The 17,534-nt window shown below is 45.2% G+C and overlaps 1 protein-coding gene across 5 annotated transcripts in view; it reads right to left on the reverse strand.

Annotated features, from left to right (window-relative positions):
• kaznb (kazrin, periplakin interacting protein b) overlaps nucleotides 1–17,534 on the reverse strand; it is a 256,139-nt gene that overhangs the window by 9,599 nt on the left and 229,006 nt on the right. For all 5 annotated transcript variants that reach the window (XM_057847064.1, XM_057847066.1, XM_057847065.1 and 2 more), the window contains 3 exons: nucleotides 10,208–10,402; nucleotides 3,966–4,102; nucleotides 3,686–3,856 (listed from right to left, as the gene is read on the reverse strand). In XM_057847064.1, the coding sequence (XP_057703047.1) occupies nucleotides 3,686–3,856; nucleotides 3,966–4,102; nucleotides 10,208–10,402 (503 nt within the window). The remainder of the gene's footprint in view (nucleotides 1–3,685; nucleotides 3,857–3,965; nucleotides 4,103–10,207; nucleotides 10,403–17,534) is intronic.

The following is a 17,534-nucleotide window of genomic DNA, read 5'->3' on the forward strand; positions in this document are numbered from 1 at the left end:
ATAAACTGCATTATTTCTTTTATCCAGGGCTTTGGTTCTCGTGTCATTAAGGTAAAAAAAAAAAACTGTGTCTCGTCTCGGCGGCAGCTACATTCGTACCGGATAATCCGCCCGCCCGCCCCAGCGTATTCGGGTCCTGGCTCTGCTCGCGCGCCGTGGGGGAACGCTCGAGAAACCGGGGTGTTCGCCGGAGGTCCAGAGGCCGGGGAACCGGGCTCGGCCCGCCCCGCCTATGGCGAGGCGGCGGCGGCCTGCCGGACTGGCCAAAGCGGCGGGCTCCGTCGGAATTTACCACCCGCCTTGGGCTGCATTCCCAAACAGCCCGACTCTGTATCGTCACAAGCCCTGTAGTTTAGCTTAGTGTTTACAATAGCTTTAGCATTCCTGCTAGCAGCACCCTCGTATATGTTCCAAAATTCTTTGTGATGCAGTTTTAAATGGCTGCTGGGTTAGTGGTTTTGAATGAGGACGCGTTCTTTCTGCCTCGTGGAACTTGTACGGTACATGTTTCGCAGATGGCGAGAGCGTCGTTTTTTTAGTAACAGCCGCCATAATATTCAACTACTTCTTGTCTTGTAACTCCGCCTCCTCAACCCCTCCTCCCTCAGGGGCTTCAGAAAGGGGAGGGGTTGAAGAGGCGGCGTGCTGAATTCTTCGGTTGAGCACATTTGGAGGCAAAATCTAGTATATAATTATCGGATTGCATTATCGGTTGAATTTTTTTATTATCTGGATTATCTGTGTGACGTCATAATTGCCATTATCGCCCGATAATTATCGGTGACCGATATTATCGTGTATCTTTAAAATATATAGTATATCACAAAAGTAAGTACACCCCTCGCATTTCTGCAGATATTTACGTATATCTTTTTTTATGGGACAACACTGACAAAATGACACGTTGGCACAATGAAAAGTTGTCTGTGTGCAGCTTATATAATAGAGTTAATTTATTTTCCCCTCAAAATAACTCAAAATATAGCCATTAATATCTAAACCCTGGCAACAAAAGTGAGTACACCACTTAGAAACTACTTCCCTAAATGTCCAAATTGAGTACTGCTTGTCATTTTCCCTCCAAAATGTCATGTGACTCGTTAGTGTTACTAGGTCCAGGTGTGCACAGGGAGCAGGTGTGTTCAAATTTGTAGTTCAGCTCTCACACTCTCATATTGGTCACTGAATGCTCCTACATGTCACCACATGGCAAAGAACTCTCTGAGGATCTTCAAAGACGTATTGTTGCGCTACATGACGATGGCCAAGGCTACAAGAAGATTGCCAACCCCCTGAAATTGAGCTGCAGCACAGTGGCTAAGATCATCGAGCGTTTTAAAAGAGCAGCATCCACTCAGAACAGGCCTCGGGTTGGTCACCGAAAGAAGCTGAGCCCACGTGCTGAGCGTCACATCCAAATGCTTTCTTTGAAAGATCGTCGCAGGAGTGCTGTCTGCATTGCTGCAGACATTGAAGAGGTGGGGGTCAGCCTGTTAGTGCTCAGACCATACACCACACATCAAAATGGGGTGCATGGCTGTCACCCCAGGAGGAAGCCTCTTCTGAAGACGGTACACAAGAAAGCTCGCAAACAGTTTGCTGAAAACATGTCAACAAAGCACATGGATTACTGGAACCATGTCCTATGGTCTGATGAGACGAAGAATAATTTGCTTGGTTCCGATGGTCTCAAGGATGTGTGGCGGCGACCAGGTGAGGTGTACAAAGATGAGTGTGTCATGCCTACAGTCAAGCATGGTGGTGGGAATGTCATGGTCTGGGCCTGCATGGGTGCTGCAGGTGTTGGAGAGCTACATTCTATTGAGGGAAACATGAACTCCAACATGTACTGTGAAATACTGCAGCAGAGCATGATCCCCTCCCTCCAGAAACTGGGTCGCAGGGCAGTGTTCCTGTCATGACAATGACCCCAAACACACCTTCAAGATGACCACTGCTTTACTGAAGAGTCTGAGGGTAAAGGTGATGGACTGACCAAATATGTCTCTAGACTTGAACCCATTAGAACATCTTTTGGGGATCCTGAAGCGGAAGGTGGAGGTGCACAAAGTCTAGAATATCCGGCAGCTCCGCAATGCGTCATGGAGGAGTGGAAGAGCATTCCAGTGGCAACCTGTGAAGCTCTGGTCAACTCCATGCCCAGGAGAGTAAAGGCAGTTCTGGATAATAGTGGTGGCCACACAAAATATTGACAGTTGACATGTTGTATGTTAATATTGACAACTTTCACTAAGGGGTGTACTCACTTTTGTTGCCAGGGGTTTCGATATAAATGGCTATATTTTGAGTTATTTTGAGGGGAAATAAATTAACTCTATTATATAAGCTGCACACTGACTGCTTTTCATTGTGTCAAAGTGTCCTTTTGTCAGTGTTGTCCCATGAAAAGATATACTTAAATATCTGCAGAAATGCGAGGGGTGTACTCACTTTTGTGGTACACTGTAAATGATTGACATGTTGTATGTTAATATTGACAACTTTCACTAAGGGGTGTGCTCACTTTTGTTGCCAGGGGTTTAGATATTAATGGCTATATTTTGAGTTATTCTGAGGGGAAAATAAATGAACTCTGTTATATAAGCTGCACACAGACTACTTTTCATTGTGTCAAAGTGTCATATTGTCATTGTTGTCCCATGAAAAGATATACTTAAATATCTGCAGAAATGCGAGGGGTGTACTCACTTTTGTGGTACACTGTAAATGATTCTACATACAATAATTACAAAAAAAACCCAAACAAACAAAAAAAACTTCAAACTAAAAAAAAAGATAAACTTCAAATAAGTGTGGTCAATGTGTATTTTGCTCTGGGAAATTTTTGGATTTATTTATTTTTCTGTTTTATTAATCTCATGTCACCTCACATACCTAAACCCCTTAAGCGCCAAAGGTGCAAAATTGCGACAAGCAACATTGCTGACATTTAATGAGCCAGAGCTGCAAATGTGGTGCCTAATCTACTGTAGTTACTACTTTGCACCAAAAGATGGCAAACATCTGAATGATCGCTTCCAGCCCCTCCGAGTTGGTATGGATTGGATGTCTATTGCTGTCAATAGATGTTTTTGATGTCAATTTCCCTCGTGAACTAACTACCAAAACACATAATCTGTGACCTGGGCTGACTGCTGATGAGTTAAGCTAGTGATCATTTTTTATTTGCCCCCTGTCTCTCAAAGGGTTAAAGCCCCCCCCCCCCCCCCAAATAAAAAAATAAAATATAACCATGACATCCTGAACTAAGCCAACCCTCTCCAGCACAAGGATTAGAAATTGGATGGGGAAAAAAATCTAGGAAAAAAAAAAACAGGCACATTTTGAAAATAATTTATGATATAAAATAAATAAATACATGAAAAATGTGATTTGAGTGTCTGTCTGTTGTCCTAATTCTATGTGATAGTTCCCAGCTCACTTGTGACACAGAACAGAATCGGCAAGCAGTAGAAAAAGGGCAAACAACTCATACAGTATAGCAACACACCCAGGCAAAATACTAGGAACAGCTCCCTTTTCTTTTGTTGAATTAATCGTTTTCACGTGAAACACATACTTTTTTGGCAGAGTCAGTCAAAATTACCTATTTACAGACAAATACAAGCCAAGATAGAGTTTTTGACAGTCGGAAACAAGAACAAAATATCTGTTGTTGACTGACCATGGTGAGCTCGGCCTCTAGCTCCTTGATCCTGTTCTCTTTCATATCCAGCTGAGAACGCAAGATGTTCGCCTGCTCGGTGGCCTCTTTGGTCTGCCGCCTCAAGTCCCACTTCTCCCTCTCCAGCACGTCCTTCTCCTTGGCCAGCACTTTCACCGCATCCTCGCTCTCCTACAAGATGTAATTTCACTTGAAGATCAACCGAGAATTCATCTTTTGAACAGGACATTATAAAAACGGCTTAACCTTTCGATGCAGGACATTATAAAAACGGCTTTACCTTTCGGTGCTGGTCATAGTTGCGTATGAATTCTCGTAGCTGGTCCTCTCGGCTCTCCAGTGTCGTGTAGAGCTGCTGCATCTGGCTCACTAAGTCGCCCTTCTCGCCTTTTAGACGCTTACGATCTGCTTTCATGGCTGCAACGCAACATAATCGGAGTTAATAGTCATTTTGTGATAGCAAAATAATACACTTTATTCAGTTAATAACTGTATGTCTCAATCCAAGGTGAGTATTTTTGCTACAGCTCTCAAATTGAATCACATTACCTATAATGGACTCTGCTGAAATGAGGTTGGCAGTGATTAAGGTAATGTTAAAAGGCTTTCTCAATCCATATATTTGATTAAAAAATGAGCAAATGCAAACATTTAGAGTACCTATAGGCCATAATATAATTATCAGAGTAGCACACTGCTACATTCGAGTACATTTATCCATCTATCCATTTTGCATAGCCTCGGTCCCCAGTAGGGTGTTCGTGGAGTTGAGCTGGAGCTGATCCCAGCTGACAATTGGCGAGAGAAGCTTGCAACACTCTGTACTGGTGACCAGTTAACAGCAGGGCACATATAGACAAACTAGTCGCTTGTCCAGTGAGTCAAAATGAAATATGACATTGTAAATTGAAATGGTCGTATGTCAAGCAGGATTTTCCGATTGGAATACAGTACATTATAATTCCATTAATTTGTTCCACCGCCCGAAAACCTACACTAAATCCTTAATAAATACTCCTGGTACTATTACACATCGCAAAACATATAAATTATAGATTAAAATAGGAATAATATTATAATAACAATAATTCCTGTAATAATGTAACAAATTTGGTTCTAAAGGGGCGGACGCTTTTTACTATACCTGAACACACCGCGTGGCTGACGTGACGGTGAGATGGAGTGCGGTTCCATTTTACTTTCTCTTTTAATGTTTTGTTGCTGTTGTCAAGTGCAGTGGAAAGCAGGCGTGTTGTGTTGGACAAGTTGATGGAATAAATGATTAGAAACCTGATGAAGCTGGAGATTTCTTTGGCGATGTTATCACAATAATAATTGTCACCTTAACTTATAAAGACTGGCGAACGGAGGTAAGAGGAGGACCGGAGGTCGGAGGATGACTGTTGAGATTGACATTCTACGGCCGTATTGTCGAGGCAGTTCAAAGATGCGAACCCCATGCTCATATTTTTCAATCTTTTCCATCTTCATTTCAATGGTAAGCGTAACCTTTTCCTTTTTTCACCACATGCTCTAAACTTCTTGGAACCAGTGTTGATTTCTCATAAGAAAATCCACCATGCGTCCGTCTTCCGGCAAAACAAAGAAACTGTGGCGCTGTCATAAATCGTCGTATTTACAGCATGTCGTCGGATGTAGAAATCGCGAGTTAAATTTTACGTCGGATATCGAAAAGATCGCGTGTCGAAGCAATCGTATGTTGAATTACCACTGTATTTAATTCAATGCCTACACATGACAACAATAGCCATCCAATACATTTGAATTGGGAGGACAGGTTGTGAATTCTTATGTTTCAGTTTCATCGATAGCCAATCCATTTTGACTGGGAGGGTTGGCAGCGATCATTCCTACTCTCCAAGTCAAAATGGATTGGGCTTATAGAGCCGTCGATGGCAGCCAGTGAATTAAATGAGTGCCCCATGAAGGGTTAACAATACATCTGCCTTACAGTCTTAAGGTTTTAGGTTCGAATCCCTGGTGTGAATGTGAGTGTCTACACTCACCGGCCACTTTATTAGGTACACCTGTCCAACTGCTCGTTAACACTTAATTTCTAATCAGCCAATCACATGGCAGCAACTCGGTGCATTTAGGCATGTAGACATGGTTTAAGACAATCTCCTGCAGTTCAAACCGAGCATCAGTATGGGGAAGAAAGATGATTTGAGTGACTTTGAACGTGGCATGGTTGTTGGTGCCAGAAGGGCTGGTCTGAGTATTTCAGAAACTGCTGATCTACTGGGATTTTCACGCACAACCATCTCTAGGGTTTACAGAGAATGGTCCGAAAAAGAAAAAATATCCAGTGAGCGGCAGTTCTGTGGGCGGAAATGCCTTGTTGATGCCAGAGGTCAGAGGAGAATGGCCAGACTAGTTGGAGCTGATAGAAAGGCAACAGTGACTCAAATAACCACCCGTTACAACCAAGGTAGGCAGAAGAGCATCTCTGAACGCACAGTACGTCGAACTTTGAGGCAGATGGGCTACAGCAGCAGAAGACCACGCCGGGTGCCACTCCTTTCAGCTAAGAACAGGAAACTGAGGCTACAATTTGCACAAGCTCATCGAAATTGGAAAATAGAAGATTGGAAAAATGTTGCCTGGTCTGATGAGTCTCGATTTCTGCTGCGACATTCGGATGGTAGGGTCAGAATTTGGCGTCAACAACATGAAAGCATGGATCCATCCTGCCTTGTATCAACGGTTCAGGCTGGTGGTGGTGGTGTAATGGTGTGGGGAATATTTTCTTGCCACTTTTTGGGCCCCTTGGTACCGATTGAGCGTCGTTGGAACGCCACAGCCTACCTGAGTATTGTTGTTGACCATGTCCATCCCTTTATGACCACAATGTACCCAACTTCTGATAGCTACTTTCAGCAGGATAATGCGCCATGTCATAAAGCTGGAATCATCTCAGACTGGTTTCTTGAACATGACAATAAATTCACTGTACTCAAATGGCCTCCACAGTCACCAGATCTCAGTCCAATGCGCAGGTGTCAAACCGATTCCAGAAAGGGCCAAGTGGGTGCTGGATTTTGTTCCAACCGATACCGTGCAGAGAGTTTAACCAATGAACTTCCTACTGAAACAAGCAGCACCTGACAAAGTATAAGCGATTACACATGTAAAAGAGCTGATTGGTGAAAAGGTTTCCTTTTCATTGGTTGGAAAGCAAACCTGCACCCACTTGGCCCTTTCTGGAATCGGTTTGACACCTGTGCAATAGAGCATCTTTGGGATGTGGTGCAATGGGAGATTCGCATCATTGATGTGCAGCCGACAAATCTGCACCAACTGTGTGATGCCATCATGTCAATATGGACCAAACTCTCTGGGGAATTCTTCCAGCACCTTGTTGAATCTATGCCGCGAAGAATTGAGGCAGTTCTGAAGGCAAAAGGGGGTCCAACCCGTTACTAGCATGGAGTACCTAATAAAGTTGCTGGTGAGTGTATATGTGCAATGCAATTTTTTTGGCAACCAGTGCAGGGTGTAATTCTGCTGCTATTTCAGTTTCTATACTAGAGCTATAGCAATTTCAACTGAGAGCCACACGGAGGCACTGTAAACAAGCTGCTGGCGTGGCAACCAAGAGCCTGACATCCAGCAATAAAAGAGCATTCGGACATGAAACTATTTCCCCTTGCACTCTCCTCTTAGAAAGAAACATACTTCAACGCACGTGTCACAAAGTCACGCCCGCCTGCTGGAATTCCTGCTGTCAGTGCTCGCATCTCTTTCATATTTCACACTCGGCATTCCAAACCTGTTTAGTGATTGTTACACAACGCATCTGACGGCTCATCTTTGAGTGTGACATAAACAATGTTGCCTAACTAAATCGAAATTCTGCTAAAAGCGGCTTGCAGCTGCTGTGTTGCATAATGCATCCTGGAAAACAATGCGGGGTAATTGCTGCATCATACCTGCTGCGTCCGGATTGCATTCACCTTTCAAAGCAAGGCCTTTGTAAGACAGCAACGATTAAAAGAAAAAAAAAATTCTCACCTTTTACTTGTGTTAGTCACTATATATCTTTGCATAATAAAAATGATTTTTAAAAAGTGCTAAATATAGCACAGACCAATTTCCGCAATATTTTCAAATACACTAACACAGTGGGAGCTAACTAGAAAATAGCCCCACTTTGTATATATTCACATTTGTACTCATTATTGCTTGCATTATTGGTTAGTGGGGACCGCAAAAATCGAAAATCCGCAAAGTAGAGGCGGAGCTTATTTACATTTAAAAAAATGTTTTTGTGGGTTTGTTCAATGTATTTATTCAGATTTAACATCATTGGAAAGCGATACATTTAAGACATGTTTTTCCCTGTTTTGCCCCAAAGTATATTTAAAAAAAAAAAATATATATATATATATATTAATTAATTAATTAATATTAATAAATGGTTTTGGCATTGCAAATGTAATAATTATGATATAAATGACATATACTTATTGTTTTCCGAAATTTCCAGGTTCGCGGTGAAACAGTAATAGGCACACTTTTGCAAAATAGACAATGTTTATTGATTAGAAAATGCAGAATAAATGAGATTTATTGATTACAATCCCACAAGATCAAGCAACAAGCATAAAAAACAAGCATAAAAAGGGTAACGATGACGCTAGATTTGAGTGTGTCAATCCCAGAATCCCCACGCTACGTCACAGCACAACCAGGTGTCCCTTAGTAATGAAAATCGCTTACCGTGACAAAGGAGCGGGAGCCAACGCTCCGGTCAGGCAGCGAAGGAACAAAGCCAGGCGATCCGTACGTGACCGGCTGGTGGACTTTCTTCGTCGCCTACCCGGAGCGTTAGCTCCCGCTCATTTGTCACGGTAAGCGATTTTCATTGCCAAGAAACACCGGGTTGTGCCGTAACGGTAGCGCAGGGATTCTGGGATTGACAAACTCAAATCTAGCGTCATCGTTGCCATTTGTTATGCTTGTTTTTGATACTTGTTTGCTTGCCCTTGTGGGATTATAATCAATAAATCTCATTTATTCTGCATTTTCTAATCAATAAACATCGTTTATTGAGCAAAAGTGTACTGGTTGCTGACTCACCGCGAACCTGGAAATTTCGGAAAACAGTGGCGTCACAGACTTGTCGTATTACTTGATAAACTGATTGGGATTTGTATTGTTTGATAAATTGAATTAAGTACAGTAATACTGGAATTGTGTTGTTTGATAAATTGACTTGAGTAATACTAGGTGAGCCGTAACAGAATAGTGATGTTTAAGAAATTGCGGAAGTCCGCCAGCGGGTCACGTACGGATCGCCTGGCTTTGTTCCTTCGCTGCCTGACCGGAGCGTTGGCTCCCGCTCATTTGTCACGGTAAGCGATTTTCATTGCCAAGGAACACCTAGTTGTGCTGTAACAGTAGCGCGGGGATTCTGGGATTGAGAAACTCAAATCTAGCGTCATCGTTGCCATTTGTTATGCTTGTTTTTGATACTTGTTTGCTTGCTCTTGTGGGATTATAATCAATAAATCTAATTGATTCTGCATTTTCTAATCAATAAACATCGTCTACTGAGCAAACGTGTGCTGGTTGCCGACTCACCACGAACCTGGAAATTTCGGAAAACACTTATGTAAAAGAAAACAATGATTTGTACATGTATACATGCATATATCTTGTCACTTTTGATTAAAAAAATGAATTTATTTATATTTTTAAATTGAAATCTGCGACGGACTAAGGGCGCAAAGTTTGAAGCGCAATATCGCAAGGGATCACTGTACCAGTATTGAAAATAAATCTGGAACCATGTCGGGTGGCCACTTCCAAAAAATAGTGGCTTTTATTTATGTACGTTTTTTCTCCACTAATTTACCTCAGAAAAATTCAGTTAAGTGTTTTTTATTTATTTATTTTTTTTCAATAAGAATCTTTCCTCTGGACTGCACATGATTAAGATGTCTTCTGTCCTAATAAGTGGGAAGTTTGGCTGCAAAATTATTGTTTTTTAAATTCCAGAAAAAGGATGATTAACTCATTGGCTGCCATAACGGTGGTAGACGTCCAATTCATTTTGATTGGAATGGGCTGGCGGTAATCATTTCTTAAATATTGGATTAGACATCTATTCCCGTCAATGGCACTGAGACATGATCGTTAATGGCAAGCCCTCCAAGGTCAAAAGAATTTCAATCTTGAAAACAATTTACTGCCAACAGATAGCACAGTTGCGCAATTTTAGATATGAAATAAGCACCATTTTTCAGTCCGCATGAGAGCTTTTAAGGGAAAAAATGCTGAATTTGGATTAAATTGACCTCTTTTACCAGTGGATTGCCGAAGAAAGGAAAAATGTCAAATTTAACTTTCTTTTCCTGGTGACAAAAGAGTGTATCTTTTTTTTTTTTTTTTTATGGATAAGAACATACTGCTATCACTCCTGTTGCCAATTACTCTTGATAATCATCATCTTGCACAGAAGAAATTGAAAGCTCAACTGGCAATACTTGGTCTGACCTTGTAAGGCCTCCTTGGCACGGTCCAGCTCCTGCTCCTTGTCGACCAGCTGTACGTGGAGATCGGCTGCGGAGAGCAGACCCGCGCTGCCCCCCCCTTGCGAGTCCTCATGCAGGTCTTTGCCCAGCATATCCTTCATTTGCCGCAAAAGGTGCACCTCCTCCTGAAGATGGGCCACCTCCTCATGCAACAACACTGTGGACCAACAGGAGATGAGAGCGTTAATAAACTTTTAGCGCTAAATTTATACTGCACATTATCACCACCTATAGGCTTGGAGTGCCAAAGTCTCAACAGACATGTCAGTATTCTTTGATAGGGCTAGATGAATGCACCCTCCTTTGCCTTGAGGCAAAACTGTCAAGCAAACACATGACCTGGTGGGCAAGTTTGACAAGATAAGGGGGGGGGGGCAACCCCCGCTTTTATGGATTCACAGTACAGTAGACTTCCAAATGCAGCTGCACATGCTCTAAAAGACATGTGAAACATGTAAAATAGTTTGACACTAGACTACAAACAGCAAAGAAGTCCAAGCAGCAAACTAGTGTTTAAATTAAAACGGGCCGCTTTACAACCAACAGAGAATGCAGCCCTCCTGGCTAAATCCATTTACTGATTTGTTTACCTGTAGGATGGCCTTTATTTGCTGAGCCGCTGTTTTCGTAGCGTTCACTTCAGCCTATCCTTTAACTCTTTCCCTGCCAGTGATGACCAATAGCCGTCTAATCCATTTGAACTAGGAATTCCGAGTGTCATTTCATGTCAATTCATACACCTTCCCATGTTATACCTCTTCAATTTTCCTGATTTGTATAATATTTGTGCTTTGTGATGTCATATGAAAATCTAGAAGTTTTAGCCTGTAACTCAATTGGTTTTCCAGTTATAAGCTTTTGTTTTAATGAGGATATTGACCTTTAACTTTCTATATCCATGTATGCATTATCAGAATTACTGGCGGGAACCTCTGGGGACCTCTTTATACAATACGATGTGAGAGGCAAGCATCACGATGACATTTATCTCAAGATATAGTAATACAACAATTACATGGGTCAGGAAATAAATCTACGATACTCTACAATACAATTAATTAAGCGGAGCGGATTTGCACTGTCGTGGACAATTTGTCAAAAACTTTTGTCTTCCTCACAGACTGAGGATATTTCAGCGCAGCATTTCTTTAAATAATTACAGCTACATTACGTATTATTATACGCATTATTACGACATTTGTGTAAACCAATGAGTGTCTTAATTGCCTCTATTCCTTCCATTGTAACGAGAAATCCAATTCAGTTAAAATGGATTGGCTATGAATGCTCATGTTTTATTGCCATTGACAGTGCGAGACGTCCAATCCATTTAGACTTGGAGGAGCATTTATTCGCTATTAATAATTCCGGCATGAAAGAGTTACAGGTACAGTGACAGTTAAGCACGCATCACTGGTAGCGGTGTGCCAATACATCGATGATTAGATTCATCAAGATTCGACACGTGACGATTTGATTACGATTCATAAATGCTCAAAAACTATGATTTTTCCAAATAACTTAATGACATTCGCTGCTGGCGGAATGAAATTCAAAACACGACTGCCGCCCGGACGCTTTAGGGGACGCACAATGTTAGGATGGCTGCAGTGGAAGTTACTGAGCGAGAGATTTACTCCTGTTCAAAAGACTCGAAAATAAATTTGTGTATGAGACAGGCAAGAACCGGGCGGTCACGATTTGGATCCTCTTCTGTGCGCAAGTTTTTTTTAGAGCAAAAGGGTGTTAGGTTTTGTGTTGGTTTTCTCCTAGAGTGACTTGTCTCTGTGATTGCCCATTGATTTCACCTGTTGTGCCTTCTCCTAGTGTACCCTGCAATCTGAATCCTACTGTGTTACCCAGCTGTTCCTCGTTGTCTCATTACCCCTTGTCTGCGGGTGTGTGTATATAAGCACCCAATTTCTTGTCACTCCTTGTTGCGTCATTGTCAACGTCAAAGTCTATGTCAATGTCTTTGTTCATGCCAGCGTCAACTTTGCCTCTTCCTACGTCACAGCCCTCATGTTCCTCTGCATAGTAAGTTTTTGAGACCAGTCTTTTGCCAATACCCTGGGTTTTGTTTGGAACTGTGTTTTTGGGATTACCTCAGTTTTGGTTTGTACTTTGTTTTTCTGTCGGTTTTAATTAAATTACTTTTTCACCACCTTTTTGCCTCGCTTCCCTTTCCCTGCACTTGGGTCCACACACCACCTGCCTGCCCAGCACTCCTGATAAAGGGGAAGAGAGATAGTTTGTTGCTTCTTGCCTTTCAGTTGTCCAGTAGTAGGTTCAAGTCGTGTTAATTGTAAAATGTCCCTAGTGTGTTGTAGAGCAGGGCGGTAAACCGAAAATTTACCGTTACCGAAATTCTTCACGATGACCGACATAATTTTGATGTCAGTAAATTCAATAATTTAATAAAACAAGAAAAATATAGTCTTTTCATCCCGTTTTGTGTTGTTCGGCTATGTTCATTCCCCTTTAAGAAAGCAGTCAGTGTGCTTATGTATGGAGTCACGTGGTTATCAGGAAGCTAAACAAACAGAAGCCCGGTAGGCTAACACGAGTTGCTAACGCTACAAGAAACGTGATGGAGTGTGGCTTAAGGGAGGTTTGCCAAACTTTCACCCGACATTAAGTAGACTCTTGGTGGCATCCAGATGGACTTTCACCCGCAGTCCTCTTTATTCTCACCATTTCCGGAGAGGGTGCTTTCAGAGCTTTCTACTGGTAGCCAGGCCACAGGCAAACGTGAGCGGCTAACGCTAGCGGTTAACGCTACAAATGAATGTGATGGAGTCGGATAGCGGCTCTAACCTTGTCGAAATGGCTGAACTTAATGAGTGGACTGAGCACGGACTGAATCTAGCAATTAGTATGTTGCATTATTTTGTATCTGTCTGTGTGTGGCTTAAGGGAGGTTCGCCAAACTTTCCCCCGACATTAAGTAGACTCTTGGTGGCATCCAGACAGACTTGATTTCTCTGATAGCATTTGTGATGGTAAAGCATTCAGCATAAAGTACAATCCAACAGTGAAACTTGTAATATGAACGTTTAATGTCCCCAGCTATTTCTCTGTATGTGCTTAATTCTATGTCATTACTGCCATTAGGCCTGAACGATATATCGTTTAAACATCGCCATCGCGATGTGCGCATGCGCAATAGTCCCATCGCAAGGACGTGCGATAGTTTTTTCATTTCATTTTTTTAAATCCACAAACGTTTGTTTTGAGCAAGGAGCGAGAAAGAGAGTGCACAGTCTCTCATTCTCTCCAGCTCGCAGTCATCGGCTCCTCCCCCTCCCCTGCTAGAGCGGAGTGGAGGGAGGAGGGGCCGAACAGCAGAGCGGAGGGAGGAGGGGCCGTTTTCAAAGTGAAAGCAAGCAATCAAGCAGCACGTTGAATAGGGAAGACTGTCTCCAAAAGGAGTTTTGGAAGTATTTTGGCTATCGACAAGAATATAAGGAACAAAAAACAGCCCTGTTGACAGTGCCTCGCCATGGTTGCCTCAACAAGAAGTAATCCGTCGAACATGTGGGACCATTTAAAACGCAGGTATCTATGCATTCCTGCTACGAGCTTCCCATCAGAGGCTTTTTAGTACAGGTGGGAACATTGTTACGTGCCAACGTTGTTGTCTCAAGCCTGCAATTGTTAGGGAGCGCTGGGAATCGGACCCCAAAGCAGACAAGGGAGAATTCCGTTATTATTTAACAAGGTTTATTTTCAGCGGCACGTCGAGAGTCGTTGTAGCACACGTGCACGTCGTGTGGTCGCTGGCAGGCGTAGACGTGATATCAGGCAACGGTACAGGTCAGGGAGCAGGCACGAGGAATCGGGAATGCCGAAAGAGTTGGTCTGGCGACGAGTGGCAACGACGATCAGGCTTTTGTAGGCAGCTGATGTTAATGGCTGGCACCTGTCGCCGCTTCCCCCCGTCTGGTCTCCAGCCTGCAATCAAGGAACCCTAACAGTACCCCCCCCCTTACGGGCGCCACCAGGCGTCCGAGACAGGCGACCGGGATTGGCACGATGGAAATCTCGTATCAGGGACTTGCACAACACCTGCCTGGCAGGGATCCAGCTCCGTTCTTCAGGCCCATAGCCCTCCCAGTCAACCAAATACTGCAACCCACGGCCACGGCGGCGAACGTCCAAGAGCTGCCTCACTTTGAAAGCTGGGTGCCCGTCAATTGACAATGGAGGAGGGGGAGTCGGAACTGGTGGGGACAAGGGGCATGACGAGACTGGCTTGATCTGGGAAACATGGAAGGTGGGGTGGACACGGAGAGACTTTGGGAGTTTGAGGCGGACGGAGCAGGGATTCACCACCTTCTCTATTTCATAGGGGCCAACGAACCGTGGAGCCAGTTTCCTGGAGTCAACCCGTAATGGCAGGTGCTTTGAGGAGAGCCATACCCTCTGACCCACAGAGTAGACAGGTGCTGGTGCACGGCGGCGGTTGGACTGAGCCTGGGAACTTTGAGAAGAGCGGATAAGTGCAGCCCGTGTTCTTTTCCAGATGTTGGTGCACCGGCTGATGTGCCTTTGCACTGTGGGTACCGCAATGTCCTGCTCTTGGGAAGGAAACAAAGGGGGCTGATAGCCCAGTGAGCACAGGAAGGGGGACAGGCCTGAGGAGGCATTCGGCAAGGTGTTATGGGCATATTCGACCCAGGGAAGATGGTCACTCCAGGAGCTGGGACATGACTGTGCGACACAGCGAAGGGCCGCTTCCAGCTGCTGGTTTGTGCGTTCACACTGGCCGTTGGTTTGAGGATGGTAACCTGAGGAGAGACTCACCCCAACATCCAGAGCTGCGCAGAAAGCCTTCCATACCTGGGAGGTGAATTGTGGACCCCTGTCTGACACAATCTCAGCCGGAATGCCGTGCAGGCGGAAAACATGCTGAACCAGTAACTCTCCGGTCTCCTTTGCTGATGGGAGTTTTTGAAGCGGGATGAAATGGGCCCCCTTGGAAAATCTGTCAACCACAGTGAGTATTATGGTGTTACCTTTGGAAGGGGGGAGACCGGAGACAAAGTCCAGGGCGATATGAGACCACGGGCGGCTAGGGATGGGAAGAGGGCAAAGCAAACCAGAGCTGGGTTTGGTGGAGGTCTTGCTGCGGGCGCAGACGTGGCAAGCCGTGACAAAAGCCCGAGTGTCCTCCGACATGGTGGCCCACCAGAACCGCTGACGCAATACAGCCAGGGTCCTGCGGATACCCGGGTGACAGAACAGGCGGGACGAATGGGCCCACTCTAGCACCTGTTGCCGGACTGAGGCGGGAACAAACAAGGTAGTCTGAGGTCCCTCTCGGGGGTCAGGGTGCTCATCAAGGGCCTCCTTGACCTTTGCCTCTATCTCCCACTCCACTGAGTGGAGAAAACAGGTGGAAGGGAGTATAGGAGCCGGTTCTTTAGTTTTGCTGGGCAGGAACTGGCGGGACAGGGCATCAGGCTTGATATTGCGTGACCCTGGGATGTAGGAAAATGAGAAATTAAAGCGTTCAAAAAACATGGCCCACCTGGCTTGGCGTGGATTGAGTCTCTTGGCGGATTTGAGGTACTCTAAGTTCTTGTGGTCTGTCAGAACTATGAATGGCTGGCGAGCTCCCTCCAGCAGGTGTCGCCACTCCTCCAGGGCAAGCTTAACAGCCAGCAATTCACGGTCACCAATGCCATAGTTTTGCTCAGCGGGGGAGAGCCTGCGGGAGAAAAACGCACAGGGGTGCACCTTGCCATCGCTGGTCTGGCGTTGGGACAAGACTGCTCCCACGCCCACTTCAGAGGCGTCCACCTCCACGATGAACTGCAGGGTGAGGTCAGGATGCGCCAGCACGGGGGCTGAAGTGAAGCGTCGCTTAAGGTCCTCAAAGGCGGTGTTGGCAGTGTCGGACCAGCGAAAGGGCAACGTAGTTGACGTCAGGGCCGAGAGTGGGGCGGCGACCTGACTGTAATTTCTAATGAACCTCCGGTAAAAATTAGCAAACCCTAGGAAACGTTGTAGTTGTTTCCGATCGGTGGGGCGAGACCACTCCACCACCGCGGTTACCTTGCTGGGGTCCATTCGGAGTTCTCCACCAGCAATGACGTAGCCAAGAAATGAGACCTCCGGAACGTGGAACTCACACTTTTCCGCTTTAACGAACAGTCGGTTCTCCAGGAGCCTCTGGAGGACCTGGCGCACATGCTGCTGATGCTCTGTGGGGTTGGAGGAGAAAATCAAAATATCATCAAGATAAACAAACACAAACCTATTGATCATGTCCCCCAGCACGTCATTGACCAAGTTCTGGAACACTGCGGGGGCATTGGCAAGTCCAAAAGGCATGACGAGATACTCGTAATGACCATGGGGCGTATTGAATGCAGTTTTCCACTCGTCTCCCTCCCTGATGCGGACCAGGTGATAAGCGCTGCGCAGGTCTAGCTTTGTGAACACGTGCGCACCATGAAGGGGGGTGAATGCAGAGTCCATCAGGGGAAGCGGGTACGTGTTCTTGATTGTAATTTTGTTGAGGCCCCGGAAATCAATGATGGGCCTCAACGTGCCATCCTTCTTTCCCACAAAGAAGAGACCGGCGCCGACGGGGGAGGAGGACGGACGGATTATACCAGTGGCCAAGGACTCCGTGATGTAAGACTGCAGCGCCTCCCTCTCAGGCTCAGAGATCTTATAAATACGCCCCTTCGGCAGGACGGCGCCAGGAAGCAGGTCTATGGCACAGTCATAAGGACGGTGGGGGGGCAGGGCCCCTGCGCGGTCCTTGCTGAAGACCAGCCCCAGGTCATGGTAGCACACTGGAACTGACGAGAGGTCGGCCTGGACTGGATCCTGAACAGGATAGGTCGGAGCTAGGGCAGACCGTAAACAATTATTGTGGCAGTGGGCACTCCATGAGGTGAGCTTGGGGTGGGTCCAATCCACCACCGGATTGTGAGTCTTTAGCCAGGGTAGGCCTAAGACCAACGGCGTGCGAGGGCAGTCAATGACAAATAGGCTAATCATTTCTTGGTGATTACCCGAAAGGAGAAGTTTAACTGGGTCGGTCTGCTCCCTCACACTAAACAGCACCTGTCCATTGAGTGCGACGGTTCTTAACGGAGCGGGCAACGGGCGTGTTACGACGCCCAGCTGTTTCACCAACCTGCGATCGATAAAACTTTCATCAGCTCCACAATCAATAAAAGCCTTCAAACTGCAGGACTGGTCTTTCCAAGAAAGAGTGGCTGGGAGCTGGAGCCGGGCTGCAGGATTGTTAGACGCCTGACTCAGCAGTA

This window comes from Corythoichthys intestinalis, chromosome 9 (assembly GCF_030265065.1).
Source record: "Corythoichthys intestinalis isolate RoL2023-P3 chromosome 9, ASM3026506v1, whole genome shotgun sequence".
NCBI lineage: Eukaryota > Metazoa > Chordata > Actinopteri > Syngnathiformes > Syngnathidae > Corythoichthys > Corythoichthys intestinalis.